This window comes from Danio rerio, chromosome 22 (assembly GCF_049306965.1).
Source record: "Danio rerio strain Tuebingen ecotype United States chromosome 22, GRCz12tu, whole genome shotgun sequence".
In the NCBI taxonomy this organism is placed as follows: Eukaryota; Metazoa; Chordata; class Actinopteri; order Cypriniformes; family Danionidae; genus Danio; species Danio rerio.
This window is the reverse complement of record NC_133197.1, coordinates 4,747,501-4,766,857: the sequence shown is the minus strand read 5'-3', so window position 1 is coordinate 4,766,857 and position 19,357 is coordinate 4,747,501. Positions and strand designations below refer to the sequence as shown.

Here is a 19,357-nt window from a genome sequence, read left to right as displayed (position 1 = left end):
TTGGCACGTTTTGCACTCACACACAAGCGTACCGCACCAAAGCCCAAGTGAACCGCGCTCAGGCCCACCTCTTTCAACCGGGCCAGGGCCAGCCAAGAGAAACGTGCTTGAGCCCGATTCAGCGCACTCACACTTAGCATAGCGCGAGTAGGCCCTAAATGTCACTTTAAGCTGTATAGAAGTGTCTTGAAAAATATCTAGTCGAATATTATTTACTGTCATCATTGCAAAGATAAAATAAATCAGTTATTAGAAATGACTTATTAAAACTATTATGATTACAAATGTGTTTATAAAACCTTCTCCCCGTTAAAAATTATTCAGGGGGGCTAATATTTCTGACTTCAACTGTATATCGCAAAGAAATTGTTGAATAAAGTCATTACTTGGTGGGATTTGTTCACACAGAAGTCTCCTCGTAGATTTATAAAATTATGGTTGAACCTCTGATGACACATTAATTGTTTTTTGATCGTTTTGGTGACCCTTGCAGTCTATGGATGTCCGGAGAGCTCTCGGATATCATCTAAAATCCCTAATTTATGTTTCAAACATGACCAAAGGTCTTATGGGTTTGGAAAAACATGAGGGTGAGTAGTTAATGATCTTTTATTATCCAATAGCTCTATCCAAACGGTTCGGCTAGAGCTTTTTTTTAATTCGTCAACATGACCTTAAAGGAGCACTCCACCTTTGTTTTTGTTTGGAAATATGCTAATTTATACACACTCCTAGGATCATTCAGCCAATCTCCTGTTTAAGGGGTAGCACTTATAGCTTAGCTTAGCATAGATCATTGAACCAGATTAGACCGTTAGCATCAAAATGTAAGAACAAAAAGAAAATAATTTTAATTTGGTTCATATATTTCCATTTAAAGCTTGACTCTTCTTTAGTTACATTGTGTACTAAGACCAATGGAAATGAAAAGTTGTTGTTTTCTAGGTCAATATGTCTAGGAACTATACTCTTATTCTGGTAAAATAATCAATGAACTTTAATATTACGCTGTGCTATTACCTAGCTGGGGACTATTTTCAAGTGCTGCATAATATCATTGCTTATAGTATATTGCGTAGCATAATTCCTAGCCATATCAGCCTAGAAATTAACGACTTTTTATTTTCTGTCAGTCTTAGTACACAATGCAAGTACAGAAGATTCAAGCTTTAAATAGGAAACCCTTTGGTCATTTTTGAGTTAGATGCTATGCTAAGCTAAAAGTGCTGCGTCAAACCCGAAGATCAAATCTTTTTAAGTGAGATCCTAATGGTCTAATCTAATTCAATGATCTATTCTAAGCTAAGCTAAAAGTACTCCGCCAGACCCAAAAATCAACGTTTTATTCATTTTTAGTGAGATGCTAATAGTCTAATCTGATTTGATTATCTATGCTAAGCTAAGCTAAAGGTGCTCCCCCAGACCTAAAGATCAACTCTTTGGTCATTTTTTGATTGAGATGCTAATGGTCTAATCTGATTCAATGATTTATGCTAAGTTAAGCTAAGTTGAAATTTCTCTGTCAGACCAGAATATCAACTCATTGGTCATTTTTGAGGGAGATGCGCTAAGGGAGATGAGGGAGATGTTCGTATCTGATTCAATGATTCATGATAAGCTAAGCTAAAAATGCTCCGCCAGACCCAAAGATCAACTCTTTGATAATTTTTGTGAAAGATGCAAATGGTTTAATCCGATTCAATAATTTATGCTAAGCTAAGCTAAAAGTGCTCTACCAGACCCAAAGATCAACGATTTGACCATATTTTAGTGAGATGCTAATGGTCTAATCCGATTCAATGATTTATGCTAAGCTAAGCTAAAAGTGCTACATCAGACCCCAAGATCAACTCTTTAATCATTTTTGACAGAGACGCTAATGGACTAATCCGATTCAGTAATTTATGCTAAGCTAAGATGAAAGTGCGCTATCAGACCCTAAGATCAACTCTTTGATCCTTTATGAGAAAGATGCTAATGGTTTAAGCCGATTCAATAATTTATGCTAAGCTAAGCTAAAAGTGCTCTACCAGACCCGAAGATCAATTCTTTGGTCATTTTTGACAGAGACGCTAATGGACTGATCCGATTCAGTAATTTATGCTAAGCTAAGATGAAAGTGCGCTATCAGACCCCAAGATCAATTCTTTGGCCATTTTGAGTGAGATGCAATTGGTCTAATCTGATTTAATGATCCATGCTAAGCTAATCTAAAGGGGCTCCGCCAGACCCGAGATCAACTTTTTGGTAATTTTTGATTGAGATGCTAATGGTCTAATCTGATTTAATGATCTATGCTAAGCTAAGCTAAAGGTAGTCCGCCAGACCCAAAGAATAACTCTTTGGTCATTTTTGAGGGAGATGCTAATGTTCTAATCTGATTCAATGATTTATGCTAAGCTAAGCTAAGCTAAAAATGCTCCGCCAGACCGGAAGATCAACTCTTTGATAATTTTTCAGTGAGATGCTTATGGTCTAATCTTATTGAATGATTCATGATAAGCAAAGCTAAAAGTGCTCTACCAGACCCAAAGATCAACTATTTGATCATTTTTGAGTGAGATGCTAATGGTCTAATCTGATTCAATGATTTATGCTAAGCTAAGCTAAAAGTGCAACACCAGACCCGAAGATCAACTCTATAATCATTTTTGACAGAGACGCTAATAGACTAATCCGATTCAGTAATTTATGCTAAGCTAAGATGAACGTGTGCTACCAGACCCTAAGATCAACTATTTGATCATTTTTGAGTGAGATGCAACTGGTCTAATCCGATTCAATGATTTATGCTAAGCTAAGCTAAGCTAAAAGTGCTACACCAGACCCGAAGATCAACTCTTTAATCATTTTTGACAGAGACGCTAATAGACTAATCCGATTCAGTAATTTATGCTAAGCTAAGATGAACGTGTGCTATCAGACCCTAAGATCAACTCTTTGATCCTTTTTGAGTGAGATGCTAATGGTCTAATCTGATTCAATGATTTATGCTAAGCTAAGCTAAAAGTGCTCTACTAGACCCGAAGATCAATTCTTTGGCCATTTTGAGTGAGATGCTAATTGGTCTAATCTGATGCAATGATCTACTGTATGCTAAGCTAAATGTGCTCTACCAGACCTGGAAATCAGCTTAATTGATGCAAAACTGTTAAAACTCAATTGTTTAACTCTAGGGGGGTTATAAAATGAGCCTATTTTAATAAAGCTGAGTGTTTCTTTAACAATGGGGGCAAGCAAAGGTCAGCTCTAAAAGTCCAGTTGCTCTACAGTCAACGAACATTTTATGAGCCACAATACCAAATGCCAGCCCAACTTCACATATCATCTCAGAGACGCCTTCTCGCAATGACTATAAACGTCTCCTTCCATAAGAGACAGCTCCAAGTCTGGCCTGGATTTGCCTTAAAGTCGGAGTGCTTTTCACAAAAGTCTGCCTGGCTGGAGTACAAAGCCCACACATGTGCGCGTTCAAGCAGGAGGATTTCTGCAGATTTCCAGAGTCTCCTCACGTTCAGTGGCATTTTTAGCGGGAGAAGCTATTTTAGGACTATATTAGACAGACAGAAGCGATTTTTAGGCGCTTATCGGATACAAGTTCCAATTTCAATTGGGCAGCAGATGTGCACAAAATCGATATGAAGAGGCAAGATAGGCAAGTGCCATTCAATCCAGATAATAGTAAAGAGCTGCAGTTTTATTATGAAATCTGAAGGCTATAAAGGCCCAGACTCCTCCGGGTACTCTGGTTACACAGTCCAAACACATGTGCTGAAGGTGAAGTGGATGAACTAAATTGGCCTTAGTGTAAAGGAAAGAGTGTGTGGGTGTTTTCCAATACTGGGTTGCGGCTGGAAGCGCATCCATTGTGTAAAGCATATGCCGGATGGCGGTTCATTGCGCTGTGGTGACCCCTGATAAATAAGGGACTAAGCTGAAGGAAATTTATCGTGCAGCACTATTTTAAACACACGTGTGACATAAATGGGTCAAACGGGTTTACGTGCACTCTTTTCTTCATTCTGTCAGACGTGGACGAATGCCAGGCCGTCCCGGGACTGTGTGCTGGAGGAAACTGCATCAACACTGTGGGCTCTTATGAGTGCAAATGCCCCGCGGGTCACCGACAGAGTGAGACCAACCAGAAGTGTGAAGGTACGTCATTCACCACACACACACACACACACACAGGAGAATGACTTCACTTCTGTCCATCATTGGTAATTGGCGAAGGGAAAAAAAATAAGTTGAGTCATGGATTTGGCGTTGTAGGAGTTTTGAAAAACTTTGGTGCCAGAAGTATTCATTGAGTCCAATTGATGACTTTTTCGAGAGGTGCGTTCCCCAAAACCATCATTAGCCAAATAAGAGCGCAAGTTTCACTATTAAAAACATACTTTTTAATTCTGTGCTTCCCGAACCCATCATTCCAACGATCATTCTGGTGTGTTTGGAGCTAAGCGTATTATAGTTTTGCATTTTCAAAAGGAGTTTTTACTTTAAAACGATTTAAAAATGTGCGGCACATTTTAGTTTCGTTTTAATTTGTTTTGTTAATGGTTGTGTTAGTTTTACTTTCATTTTTTTTTCGTTAATTGTTGTGTTAGTTTTAGTTTAGTTTTGTTAATGGTTGTGTTAGTTTTAGTTTCGTTCTTTTGTTTCGTTATTGGTTGTGTTAGTTTTACATTCATTTTTTTTTTCGTTAATGGTTTGTTACTTTCGTATTTTTTGTTTCGTTAATGGTTGTGTTAGTTTTAATTTCGTTTTTTTTTCGTTAATTGTTGTGTTAGTTTTAGTTTAGTTTTGTTAATGGTTGTGTTAGTTTTAGTTTAGTTTTGTTAATGGTTGTGTTAGTTTTAGTTTCGTTCTTTTGTTTCGTTATTGGTTGTGTTAGTTTTACTTTCGTTTTTTTGTTTCGTTAATGGTTTGTTACTTTCGTATTTTTTGTTTCGTTAATGGTTGTTTTAGATTTAGTTTTTTTGTTTCGGTAATGGTTGTGTTAGTTTTAGTTAATTTTTTTGTTTCGTTAATGGTTGTGTTAGTTTTAATTTCGTTTTTTTTTTTCGTTAATTGTTGTGTTAGTTTTAGTTTAGTTTTGTTAATGGTTGTGTTAGTTTTAGTTTAGTTTTGTTAATGGTTGTGTTAGTTTTAGTTTCGTTCTTTTGTTTCGTTATTGGTTGTGTTAGTTTTACTTTCGTTTTTTGTTTCGTTAGTGGTTTGTTACTTTCGTAGTTTTTGTTTCGTTAATGGTTGTTTTAGATTTAGTTTTTTGTTTCGGTAATGGTTGTGTTAGTTTTAGTTAATTTTTTTTGTTTCGTTATTGGTTGTGTTAGTTTTACTTTCGTTTTTTGTTTCGTTAATGGTTTGTTACTTTCGTATTTTTTGTTTCGTTAATGGTTGTGTTAGTTTTAATTTCGTTTTTTTTTCGTTAATTGTTGTGTTAGTTTTAGTTTAGTTTTGTTAATGGTTGTGTTAGTTTTAGTTTAGTTTTGTTAATGGTTGTGTTAGTTTTAGTTTCGTTCTTTTGTTTCGTTATTGGTTGTGTTAGTTTTACTTTCGTTTTTTTGTTTCGTTAATGGTTTGTTACTTTCGTATTTTTTGTTTCGTTAATGGTTGTTTTAGATTTAGTTTTTTGTTTCGGTAATGGTTGTGTTAGTTTTAGTTAATTTTTTTGTTTCGTTAATGGTTGTGTTAGTTTTAATTTCGTTTTTTTTTCGTTAATTGTTGTGTTAGTTTTAGTTTAGTTTTGTTAATGGTTGTGTTAGTTTTAGTTTAGTTTTGTTAATGGTTGTGTTAGTTTTAGTTTCGTTCTTTTGTTTCGTTATTGGTTGTGTTAGTTTTACTTTCGTTTTTTGTTTCGTTAGTGGTTTGTTACTTTCGTAGTTTTTGTTTCGTTAATGGTTGTTTTAGATTTAGTTTTTTGTTTCGGTAATGGTTGTGTTAGTTTTAGTTAATTTTTTTGTTTCGTTATTGGTTGTGTTAGTTTTACTTTCGTTTTTTGTTTCGTTAATGGTTTGTTACTTTCGTAGTTTTTGTTTCGTTAATGGTTGTTTTAGATTTAGTTTTTTGTTTCGGTAATGGTTGTGTTAGTTTTAGTTAATTTTTTTGTTTCGTTAAGGGTTGTGTTAGTTTTAATTTCGTTTTTTTTTCTTCGTTAATTGTTGTTTTAGTTTTAGTTTAGTTTTGTTAATGGTTGTGTTAGTTTTAGTTTCGTTCTTTTGTTTTGTTATTGGTTGTGTTAGTTTTACTTTCGTTTTTTGTTTCGTTAATGGTTTGTTACTTTCGTATTTTTTGTTTCGTTAATGGTTGTTTTAGTTTTAGTTTTTTTTTTTTTTGGTAATGGTTGTGTTAGTTTTAGTTAATTTTTTTGTTTCGTTAATGGTTGTGTTAGTTTTAATTTCGTTTAAAATTTTGTGAACACATTTCTATGTAGTTTTTATCAATCTAATTTTAGTAATTATGAACTAGGTATTGCACTCCTGGGTAAAGAGACATGCTAGCGCAGGTTGCCAGATTGACAACACCAACACATATCAGTCATTCAGCATGTACAGTTAATAATGTTAAAGGGGTTTTTCATGTTGTCATTAGATTATAAACCTTACCATTTTGTTGGAGTGCAGTGAGTGCACTATTCTGAGCTTCAGAATGTATTTAGACTTCTGTGGTGTTTCGTTTGGCAAACAGCTAAATTGCTTATCACTGCGTATCTCGTCATGTAGCATGTTGTTAGGGCACGGGGTTAAAATGTAACCCGCTCACCTAATGTTTACGTTCATATTATTTATATTATTTGCTAAATTATAACTACCTCATGTGGAACTTAAGAGCCTTCATGACTGAATGAATGGAATACGCTGTTTTTCCATCAAGGCAACCCAGAGTGCTAAAATATAATTGGCTAAACTGACAATGGGTGGGTTAAAATTACCAAAACAAAGACAGACTTTCCAGCATGTAACGCACATCTTCAAATGAGAATATCTGACTTCAGCATTGTTTTTCAGATAAACAAGAATGTTCACTTAGCATGCTTCTTAGGATTTTTATGCTTTAGAAGAGTCAAAAACGTACACATAGCACCTTTAAGTAAATTAAAAAATCAGAAAAAAAGGCCCTGTCCACATGAATGAGGGTATTTTCAAAACTGCACTTTTTTGACGCACTTTTCTGTACATCGTTTCGCTGTTTGTCCACACGTAATCTAAGTTTTATGTGACTGAAACCGACACTTTCTGAAGTTTTTATTTTAAAACTATTTCAAAATGTAAGGCACATTTTAGTTTCTTTTTAGTTCATTTCATTAAAGGTTGTTTTAGTTCAGTTCTTAATTTGGTAAACATATTTCTTTTTAGTTTTATATCAATTTAATTTTAGTTTGAATAGTTTTTAATTTAAATTATTTTTTAAATGTAACCACGTTGTCAGTGTTAGTGGAGTAAAACTTTGTTTTTTCAGGAAACCTCTTAGTGATGAAAGTAAAATAATTGTTTGAACAGACACTGAACCTAACACCACACAAATGCATCTTAAAACAATAAAAGTTTTTATTTTTAATTACAAAAAAAGCCACACTTTTTTCTACACACTTTCGCAATTTCTCCACACGAAAATGAACAATTACAGAAAGTTTCATTACATAAAAAGCATCTGTTGTGGATTTGATGATGCATCTAATGTGGACATAAGTTGTTACTCCGCCCCCTTGTGGAGCATTATTACAGAAATTTCGCATTTTAACCAAAGTAAAGTTCGGGAAACACTACATGATTTAATACTAAATGACGGATGGCACTGATGTAGTTCATTAGTCGCGAGTTACGTCGCTGTTTGGGAAACGCAGCTCAGGTTTGTAACCTCAGGAACATCTTTTACTAAACACAGAGCTGTTTAGCTGGAATTCAAACAATGCTGAGTGAAAACAAACAGGCCTGTTGTAAATCAGGGTCTGCGCTTCTCCCTTCAGGAGCATTGAGATAAAGCCATATTAAGATAGTGAATTACTGCTGTTTAATGATAGCTAGGTGAGGTTTTTCAGTCATTGTTTGTTTTGACAATACAAATAAACAGTAGTGCAAATAGTGAAAATATACACGCATGTTTAACAAATACATGATATGCATAAAAAAACTAAATGCTGTCTTATACATTAAATATATTTATCTACATTAAAATAAATAAATATTTGTGTTTTAAATAAAAAAAATTAAAAAACTTTAAATGTTTGTGAATAGAAGAATTAATTAACTTTTTGTAATTTTGTGCTTGTATTAATTTATTTGTTCTTATTTTTAGTTGTATTAATAAATTTGTTACATTTAATAAAAAAATCTAAGTTGATGTAAATTAAATAAATGCATCATATGTTATATGAATATGAATATATTAATTATTGAGAAAAAAATACATATACACATAGACGTATTGTTTTAAGTCCTAAGTTGGGGTTTACAATAGTCTCAGAAAAAAAGTATTTATCTTTAATCGCCTAAAATTGCTAAGACTCGACACGCTTCCAGTCATCCAGACGGAGGGAATCCCGGACTCTGAGCTTATTAGTTTAACTCCTAATCACATTTTGACCCTGCGTGACGCAGAGATGAGTAAAAGCACAGACCCGTGTTCCTGCCAGCTCTGCTGAAAGTGCCGTTTGTCAGTCTGTAAATGAGATCTGCTCTTTGAAGTCGTGTGGAGCTGCTGCTTGGGTTGATAGTTACTAGACAATGGTGTGGTGTAGAAGTCTTGCCCCAGGGCGAGAATACTACGATCTGATAGCAGGACACTTTCTGGAGAAGAAAAATAACAATTTTACAGTAAAAATGCTACACAGGTAAATAAAAATGTCTGTAAATTAGCAGTTTCCTCTATTTAGTGATTCATGTTTACGTTTTTTCCTCATTTATTTCTCCTTTTGAATTGCATAACGGGATCTTGATCTTTCTTCCATTCACTTTTAACCTTGACAAGTTCCAATAAGTGACTTTTATGAACATTTTAATAGTTTAAAGTGATATCTTGTCTAGGTTGGTGTTGCGTATCACGCTACAAAAACCTCATAATAAACTGCTTTAAAAGGTTCTTCGAATGTTTTTGTCACAGCAAAAACTCCCAATTCTTCAGCTGTAAGTTTTACAAGCTCATAAAAACTCAGAAGAACCCCAAAGTTAATTAAAAACCTCCTTTGAGTTCTGAAAAACTTGAAGATACTCAATAATTACTTTTGAAACGGTCTTCAAAAGCAGCAAGAATTTAGAAGAACGTCATGATATTAAAAATACACATTTTTTATGGTATAAAAAAAAAACTTAAAAGCTTTGTTGTGTCAGAAACGTAGAAACAATCACATCTACAATGCAAAAAATATAAAAATAAATAAATAAATCACACACTCTGTAAATGCTGTCCTAAAGCAAAGCATGAACACACACTCCAGCAGTCATTTGTGGAGGCTTTCAGCTTGACGTCCGCCCTGAGTAAAGTCTGACGAGCGGGTTTGTTTTGCAGAGGTTTTTATGAGTTCAGCAGATCCCACTTTCCACACACACACACACACACACACACACACACACAGTCATTCGCCATCCTTCTCCCACATCCCGCCTCACGCTCAAGCGACAAACCCCGAACACACAACCTCCACATATAATTATACTAAATAAATATAATTGCACGTGTGTATAAATATGAGAGCGACACGCAATAAACCCCAACCGAACGATTCACCATCTGTTGAGTTTGCATTCGTAGTTGCGATACGTCAATCCATTCAAGAAAAGAGAAACCACAAATGACATCTCTCGAATCTGTCATACTGAATAAAAGTGCTTCAGAGATGTTTCCCCATAAAGCAACCCCTGTTTTGATGCATAATTGGTTAAACCTCTGGAAGATGTTCATATTGGTGGTGTTTGCAGTGCAATAATGCCTCATTTCTGCTGGTGTTTCAGACATCGATGAATGTGCAACCATATCTGGAGTGTGTGACGGGGGAGAGTGTACAAACACCGCCGGCAGCTACGTGTGCACCTGTCCACGAGGATACATCACCAGCACAGACGGCTCCAGATGTGTTGGTGAGACACACATACACACACACACTCAAAAAAATGACATGTTGGCGTTAATTAACTTTTTTTTGTCCACTCGTTCCACGTAACTGAGTTAATTTACCTTTAAGAAAGAATATTTATTTTAGTGAACTTAAGTTAGTTACATAAAGGTAATGTAATGTTGTTTAGTTCAATCAATGTAACATTCAGAATTTAGCTTTAATCAATGTAGTTATTTAAGTACAATTATTCTAAAATTTATATTGTTATGTTTAACCAAATAAAAAAACTGTTTCTGTTTCATTGAGTTTATTCAATAGCATTTTTACAGTTTTACACATTTTCCAGTAATAAAATGATTATCAAAATCCAAATATTGTCTTTATCTGTATCTTCACTTATTACAATAAGTTAAATACTGTATGTACAATATACTATTAAATTAATATTAATACAAGTATGAAGTGAATGAAAAACAATAAATGATTTACAAAAATAAGCTTACAAAAACATCATAAAATACACTTTTCAAATTACTTTTCATATATTACAAAAAACATTTAAAAATAATATTCTGCCATTAAATGAGTTACAAAAATATACTTAGAAAAATTAAGTCTTCTTTTGTAAACTATGCAGTACCTTCTTTACACTGAAAAAGCAGATAACACTTCAGTTGTTCAAAGAAAGATTACCACTTTAAAGCAATGTAACACAATCAGCATTACATCATAAATTAGACCAACCATCACAGAACATGCAATAGCTACACACATTCATCTCTCTGGGCACCATTTCTGCACATTTGCACCAGACACTTTCTTACAACCACTCCCTATATCTAAAAAAAAACAAACACACACACAAAAAACATTGTGCATGAAGTCTGCTTCACACAGGTGAGTAGGCTTGACAAACCACATGTAGAAGCATTCTTAACAATTTTTTGTATAATTAGCACATCTTGGGTGTATTGCCTCTTCTTGTTGATTTGCTGAATGTCTCTTCAATTGTAAGTCACTTTAGACAAAAGAGTCTGATAAATGTTAATGTAACTACTGTAGATCCATAAGGTGGTGTTGCACATCAAGGTTTGTGCTTCATCATGTCCAGCATCCTAAAAATGTCAAGTAAAAAAATAAAAAGTTTACCAACAGATCAAAGGTGAAAGGAGGAAATAGTTTAAGAGGAAAATGCAAAATGTAAAAAAAAGTAAATGGCTTACCGTGTACTCCCTCACAAGGGCTTTGAGAATGCATTCACACCTTTTTTCCACTGGTGATGTTCTAAACGACATGAAATGACAATTAGTAATTTACTAAAAAATTAGTAGTTAAAATTACTAGTAATTTTTACTGTACATCATTTTAATGCGTGTCTAGGCATCTAAAGACATAGTACCTGGATTATCCACAGTCTCCTCAGCCAGATATGGGACAGAGGCTGAGCTGTAAACCTGAGGGAGAAAAAAAGATGCGAGTAAGCAAAGATTTGTAATAATAAAATTTAATAATATAAATATATAGCATTTAGAATAATATATTTATAATAATAAAAATGGAAAAAAAACTGCAAACTACTAAACTTAAAAGTTTAAATGTGTTAGATGACCAAACAAATAAGCTTACATTAAATATGTCATCATGCTAGATGTCATCCTATTTAAGCGTCACATATGCTTTGCCAACACCACCTTTTAATTAATATTATGTAAGTTATCAAAACTGGCATTAAAACTTGACAAACTGCTTGACACTCATTTAAAATTAGACTATTTCTTACTACCAACGTTTGCAACTTTATTTTGGGGTTAATATATACCAAGTATAAAATTTCACATGAATGCAAAAAAACTAGAAATTAATCTGCCTTTAATGTGAAAAAGACACAGGAAACATGACAATTTCATAACAATACTATACACAAACACAACATAGTATTACAAGGAGGTTCATTAGTGATTCAAATGTTGTCACAGCCTCAGTATGAATACATACAAAGTAAAAAAATCTCACCTGCGTCCACATTAAGGAAAGCTTTCTGTGCACGTTCTCAATTTGTACTGTAATCTTCATCTTTTGATTCCCATATTATGGCGCCGATCTAAACGAGCTGAGAGTGTTCGTTGTGGTTTGAATCTTCTTACTTCCTGTGTTGTTTTGAAACTGCGCATGTGCAGATATTACTCCACCTATTGACCAAAATGCAGTACTGCAGAAGCAACACAACTCCCTTTCATTCATGTTACATAAGCGAGCTGTTTAAATGTGAAAACTTACTTTTTCTAATTTTTTCCAACATAACACTTTTATTTTTAGTACACAAACATAAGCAAATTGTTTAATTTAAACATAGTTATATTCTTTGGACCAACAAAAGCCAAAATTCATTTTTTTGAGTGCACACTTGTACAGCTATCTCTATAAGCTCTTCTCATAGACATAATGTTTATACTGTATATTCTCTCTCCAAACCCACCTAAAACCCAACCATCAGTTGTTCAGAATACTTCATTCTGTGTGATTTATGAGCCATTTTTTCCCTCAAACACACCAAAACATCTAATCATCCCCAAAAGATCAAACTTAACTTGCTTTACTTGTGGGGACATTTGGTCCCCTACAGTGTAAGCAATACAATGTGCACACATGCATACACATATTACTGGTATTGCTATAGATGAGGAAATTTGGTCCCCACAACATAACAAATACACGGTGCACACACATTTTACTGGTGTTGCTATATTTGTGGAGACAATCGGTCCCCACAATATAAGGAATACAAGGTGTACACGTACACATTTTAAGGCGATTGCTTAACTTGTGGAGACAGTTGGTCACCACAATGTTAGGAATACAAGGTGCGCGCACACACACACACACAAACACACATATTACTGGTATTGCTATACTAGTGGAGACATTCGGTCCCCAAACATAACAAATACACAGTGCACACACACATATTACTAATATTGCTAAACCTAAGGAAATTAGGTCCCCACAACATAACAAATACACGGTGCACACACACATTTTACTGGTATTCCTATACTTGAGGAAATTTGGTCCCCACAACATCACAAATACACGGTGCGCACACACATTTTACTGGTATTCCTATACTTGGAGACATTCGGTCCCCACAACATCACAAATACACGGTGCACACACACATTTTACTGATATTGCTATACTTGTGGAGAAATTTGGTCCCCTAAACATAACAAATACACGGTGCACACACACATTTTACTGGTATTGCTATACTTGAGGAAATTTGGTCCCCACAACATAACAAATACACAGTGCACACACACATTACTGGTATTGTTATACTTGAGGAAATTCGGTCCCCACAACATAGCAAATACACGATGCACGCACACACACATATTACTGGTATTGCTATACTTGAGGAAATTCAGTCCCCACAACATAGCAAATACATGGTGTGCACACACACACATTTTACTGGTTTTGCTATACTTGAGGAGACATTCGGTCCCCACACCCTAAGGAATACAAGGTGTACACGCACACATTTTAAGGCGAAAGCTATACTTGGAGACGGTTGGACCCCACAATGTTAGGAATACAAGCTGCACACACACACTTTACTGGTAATTCTGTACTTGTGAGGACACCTGGTCCTGGTGTTCATCTTCATTTGTATAAAGTTGAAGGATTCTCAACTTTGTCGTGTCGCTCGACATGCCCACCTGGTCATTAACGGTTGTTATCACTCGAGTAGACGCAGGTCACCGCAAGTCGCTCACGCCTGCATACACTGAGGCAGCCTTAGGCCCCGTTTACACTAGTACGTTTTAGTTTTAAAACGGCGTTTTAGAATGAAAACGATCCGCGTCCACACTCGCGTTTTACCCAGCGTTTCTGAACTGCTCTCCGTCCACACCAAAACGCTGAAAACGCACATCACGTGACCACACAGACGCTCTCGGGCAAGCGCTGCAGCCCATGTACCCAGATGAGAGCTCTGCTAGTCGGACTTCTCATCAAGCATCTCCCGCTGGATCTAATCTCACTATATTTATTAAACGGGATATTTCATTCATCTTGTTGTCTTTAGCTAACGACATATTCCCTGACTTTGGGCATTGGAATCTATTACTTGTTCTCAGGTAACGTGTTTTGGCTGAGCGCAAAGATAAGTTAATGATTAATGTAAGCACGTACATTCTGTATATTGACTGATCGCTTGCCTTTATTTCCTATAATGTATAAACTTATTGTATGTTATACTTTTAAAATGGCCATTATCGATTCTTAAAACTGATACTCAGCAAAAGAGAGGGGATGTTTCGTATTTTCACTGAAATTGAAAGGAGGCAGTTGTTATCGGCTCCGTTTTGTTATAAATATCCACACAGTGAAGATGACGCTCATCTTATACAGCACGGCGCCTCAACATGTCTGCTGTCTAAGTTGCTAATATTAAAATGAAAATAGGCAGTTCCTTAAATCATGTTTACATTTTATTGTTGAGAAAGTGAAACAACGAAGCCAGGGTGATGTGAATGAAGTTATAAAGTACACTGTTCCCTTTGAAGATTTACCCGTGTCCTCGGTATAGTCTGCTTTTCCATATCAAACTGAGAAGGGGGAGACTGCAGCCTTGATCAAACTTGCGAAGTCTGAACTTACACGGAGAAGATTCAGGACTGAACTGTGTGTTAGGCTACTTAATATTCAGGAAAAGCCCCAATCAGAGAGGCGAACGTCTGCAGCCCCGCCTCCGTTTTCAGATGTCTCCGTTTTCCATCATCCACACTGAGACGGAGCTGCAGCGTTTCAAAATAAAAACGGCCTCTCCAGCGTTTTCGAAACGCTCCGTTTTCGGCGCTCGAGAACTCCGGCATAGTGTGGACGGTTGGCGAAACCGTAGCAAAACTTATGCGTTTTCAAACTAAAACGCATTAGTGTAAACGGGGCCTTAGAGTGGGCTGGTTATAGAGACCAAAACTAAGATAGACTTTCCAACACTGAGGGGAAAACCTAATCTAGCATTGTTTTTCAGATGAACAGTGTTCAGTGTTTACTTAGCATGTTTCTTAAAACATCTGCAAACATGTAACAGTGTTTTGTGCTGTAGTAGAGTCACAAGCTTGTTGTTCCAAACAAGTTGCTAGCTATTTAGGCGTTGTTTTAGGCTGGAAACCAAAGGCAAAACAGGGTTTAGTGTTATCTTCGTGTTTGCCCCCTGGTTGCTGCTTTGTATCGCACAGGACCAGGCCCACAGGGAGTCATTTATCCTGATGCTAATCAGCACTAATGCGTTGTTAGGCCCCGCGCGAACACAAGAAATCTCACTTTGAGGCCCAATAGTAGGTCTGGTTGCAATTGAAGCCAGCGTTCCCATCAGCACGCTTGCGAAAGCCTACAGCCGGGTCGATCCCAAGAGGTTGCAGTTCAGGAGTGTGCGCCTGGAACCTCCAGACGAAGCGGTTCTTGCGTCCAATGTAATTGGCCAAGATTACTCCACATGGGCTTGATTTATAGCAGATCGCCGGCTCATTAGCCAAGTTAATCGACTTTCACGTGCTTCACACACACACTAATGTTGCTGTAGTAAGCGTACGCAAACTATCCTCCCTCGTTGACCTTCATGGAGCAAAACGTCCCATCTCAAACCTCATTCCTGATGCAGTGTGTTAGCCGTTTCTCCAGTGGACTTCTCAGGCTCCCACATCGTAAATTAACTTTCTGTCTGGGAAGTGTGAAAAGGGCGCACGTGGACTTGACTTCCTGTTTAGGGAAACGGTGTTCACAAGAACACTGTTTGAAGGTTGATGCACAATTAGTTGGGATAATAGAATAATTCTGTATTTTCAGTTTTATAAAATAGCAATTGTTCCAAAACTAGCCAAGACTTCCCTACTGAAAAATCCAGCTTAAACCAGCCTAGGCTGGTTGGCTGGTTTTAGCTGGTCATCCAGGCTGGTTTTAGAGGGGTTTTGGCCATTTCCAGGCTGGTTTCCAGCCATTTCCAGCCTGGTCTTAGCTGGTCAGGCTGGGAGATGACCAGCTAAAACCAGCTTGACCAGCCAAAACCAGCTATGTCCAGCTTAAACCAGGCTGGTCAAGCTGGCTTTAGCTGGATTTAGCTGGTCATTTTCCAGCCTGACCAGCTAAGACCAGGCTGGAAATAGTTGGAAACCAGCCTGGAAATGGCCAAAACCCCTCTAAAACCAGCCTGGTCAACCAGCTAAAACCAGCCAACCAGCCTAGGCTGGTTTAAGCTGGATTTTTCAGCAGGGTTTCCATAACATCCACGTGTTGTTACTTGTTCTGGTGATTTGAAGTGCTTCTTTTATACTTATTTGTACATGGCTTTGGATAAAAGTGTCTGCTAAGTGAATAAATGTAAATATTTATATATTTTCTATGGTTGTGTTTCGCACAGATCATCGGATCGGGACGTGCTTCTCGTCTTTGGCGAACGGCCGCTGTGCGAGTGAATTGTCTGGTCAGTACACCAAGATGCAGTGCTGCTGCGACACAGGCCGCTGCTGGGCCCTCGGACACATACCTGAGATGTGCCCCGTCAGAGGATCCGGTGAGTATGCTAATAGCTAATAGCTAACAATGTTTACCAAGTCAAGAATCGTTGAATAACAAGAATCATTGCTAATACAACTAATTTCAACTTTAATTGTATGGCTTTAAGACCATTCTGTTTGTTAGCTTTGAGGCTAACGTCTGTATGCTTACATTTACGATATGCGCAATTAAAAAATTATTTTCCAAAAATAATCCTAACATTATATTATATGTTTCAATACTGTTAAAAATATTTGACAGACATAGGCACAATTAAAATTAGTTTATTTTTCCAAAATTATTTATGACAATAAAAATTAACGTAGCCTATATGAGGACGTGGTGAGTATGCTAATCACTAGCAATGTTGCTAAGTCAGACACCTTATATTACTATTGCTAATACTAGAAATGTTGTACTTTAAACTTTTGACTTAAATTGATTCTCTGTGTTAGCTTTGAGGCTAATTTGTCTATGCTAACATAAACATTTAATGGTACATAAATAAAAACTATATTTTCAAAAGTGGTTCAAAAGTGAAGTGGTATTAATGGGGCCCAACGAAGCATTTGATAAGTATATGCTAATGCTAATCATTAGCAATGATCGTTATGTCAAGAATCACTGTTACAGTTGCTAATACAATACATTTGAACTTCAAGTTTCGTGGCTTTTGGCCCATTTCATTTGTTAGCTTTTAGGCTAACATATGTATGCTAACATACATTAAAAAATATAAATTAGTAAATAAGTAGTATGTAAAAAGTATTTCCAAAAGTTTTGATGATGTGAAATTAACATGGCCCATCAGAGCATCTGAATATGCTAATGCTAATAAGTAGCGTTGTTTATCAAGTCGTTACTACAAAATGTATTTTGTGGCTTTTAGTCGGTTTCGGTTAGAGGTTAAGTCACCATTAAAGTTGCTAATGCCTAGTTATCTTTTTTTATATTTGGAGGCTAACATCTGTATGCTAACATATTAGCATGTATTTTAGGATATATATGCCAGCTTGTGATATCCTACACTTAGTATACTTTTATGTATTAAAATGATTTCTTCAGTGGAAATCTCTCAACCGTTTCTGAAGAGCGATAGCACGTAGCACAGTAAAATGGCTGTATTATACGGTAAATGCTACTTTAAAAATTCTTCAACGTTTTCGCATGTATTTGAGTGTTTTTTCAAAAATATTGCTGATATTATCCTGCACTAACAATGACTTTTCTGTAAATAAAAATGTCCCATTTGTCTGACTAGCGATAGCACATAGCACACTTAATGGTTGTATTGTAAGCTAAAGACTGCTTTAAAAATATTAACTACTTTAACGTATTAGCATGTAATTTTGGATAAATATGCCAGCTTGTCATATCCTACATTAAGTATACTTTTTTTTGTAATGAAATGGTTTCCTGAATAAAAATGTCTCACCCTTTTCTGACTAGCGATAGCACGTAGCACAGTTAGCTGTATTATTAGCTAAAGACGTATTTAAAAACTACTTTAGCACATTAGCATGTATTTAAGTGTTAATATAACTGATATTATCCTGCACTATGATGTCCTTTTTTGTAAATAAACTGTCCCGCCTGTAGCAATAGCACGTAGCACAGTACACCTACTGTGCCTAGGCTGGTTGACTGGTTTAAGCTGGTCCACCGGGTTGGTTTTAGAGGGGTTTCGGCCACTTCCAGGCTGGTTTCCAGCCATTTCCAGTCTAGTCTTAGCTGGTTAGGCTGGGAGATGACCGGCTAACACCAGCTTGACCAGCCTAGCCAGGCTGGGAGCCTAGCCCAAACCAGCTATGTCCAGCTTAAACCAGGCTGGTCAAGCTGGTTTTAGCTGGATTTAGCTGCTCATTTTCCAGCCTGACCAGCTAAGCCCAGGCTGGAAATGGCTGGAAACTTGCTTGAAAAGGCCAAAACCCCTCTAAAACCAGGCTGGTCAAGCAGCTAAAACCAGCCAACCAGCCTAGGCTGGTTTAATCTGGATTCTTCAGCATAAAAATGTTCCAACTTCCCTTTTCAACAGGAAATGCAGTAAGATATTTCTCAAAGCCATTTCAAAGATTAGTGTGGTATTTTAATGTCGTTTTGAACTTTAATATAGATTATGAACCTGTCATAATATGCTAAAATGAGTGTTGACTCTTCTCATAACGTATTACAATGAAAACATCGTCTCAAAGCAGGAATTTCTTCAGATGCTTGACCTTTTAGTCAGCGTCTGTGAAGAATCGTACTGTACCTCTCTGTAAAATCAAGATAAATACATGTCAGGTCAGCCCGAGGATAAGAAAACGCTCTCCTTCATTCTCTCGTCTTCACACTCATGTGTTTTACGCTCTTTGACATGTTTCATTTGCAGGAATGTACAGGTCAGTCGGTTGCCAATTCCTCAGCTCACGCCTGCAGTTTTCTGGTTTTGCTTAATGTACAATATCAGTTTTTTTGTTTTACATTTGCTGAACAAATTAAAAGCAGCTTGTCATATATATATATGTATACAGTTGAAGTCAGAATTATTAGCGCTCCTTTAAATTTTGTTTTTTTAATATCTCTCAAATGATGTTTAAAAGAGCAAGGAAATTTTCACAGCATGACTGATAATATTTTTTCTTCTGGAAAAAGTCTTATTTGTTTTATATCGGCTAGAATAAAAAATTTTAAAAACCATTTTAAGGTCAAAATTAGTAACTCCAGTCGGCGCAATAGCCTAGTGGTTAGCGCGCCGACATATAG

The 19,357-nt window shown here is 36.3% G+C and overlaps 1 protein-coding gene and 1 long non-coding RNA gene across 4 annotated transcripts in view; one reads left to right on the top strand and one right to left on the bottom strand.

The window, feature by feature from the left end:
- The window catches only part of fbn2b (fibrillin 2b), a 130,214-nt gene that overhangs the window by 57,226 nt on the left and 53,631 nt on the right, over positions 1-19,357 (top strand). For all 3 annotated transcript variants that reach the window (XM_021469374.3, XM_073936704.1, NM_001135790.1), the window contains 3 exon segments: positions 4,030-4,155; positions 9,948-10,073; positions 16,476-16,628. In XM_021469374.3, the coding sequence (XP_021325049.2) occupies positions 4,030-4,155; positions 9,948-10,073; positions 16,476-16,628 (405 nt within the window).
- Positions 10,351-12,169, bottom strand: LOC101886376 (uncharacterized). Its single transcript, XR_223718.6, has 4 exons — positions 12,065-12,169; positions 11,451-11,505; positions 11,275-11,335; positions 10,351-11,166 (listed from the first exon to the last, which is right to left on the bottom strand). It is a non-coding gene; the product is annotated as an uncharacterized lncRNA (long non-coding RNA).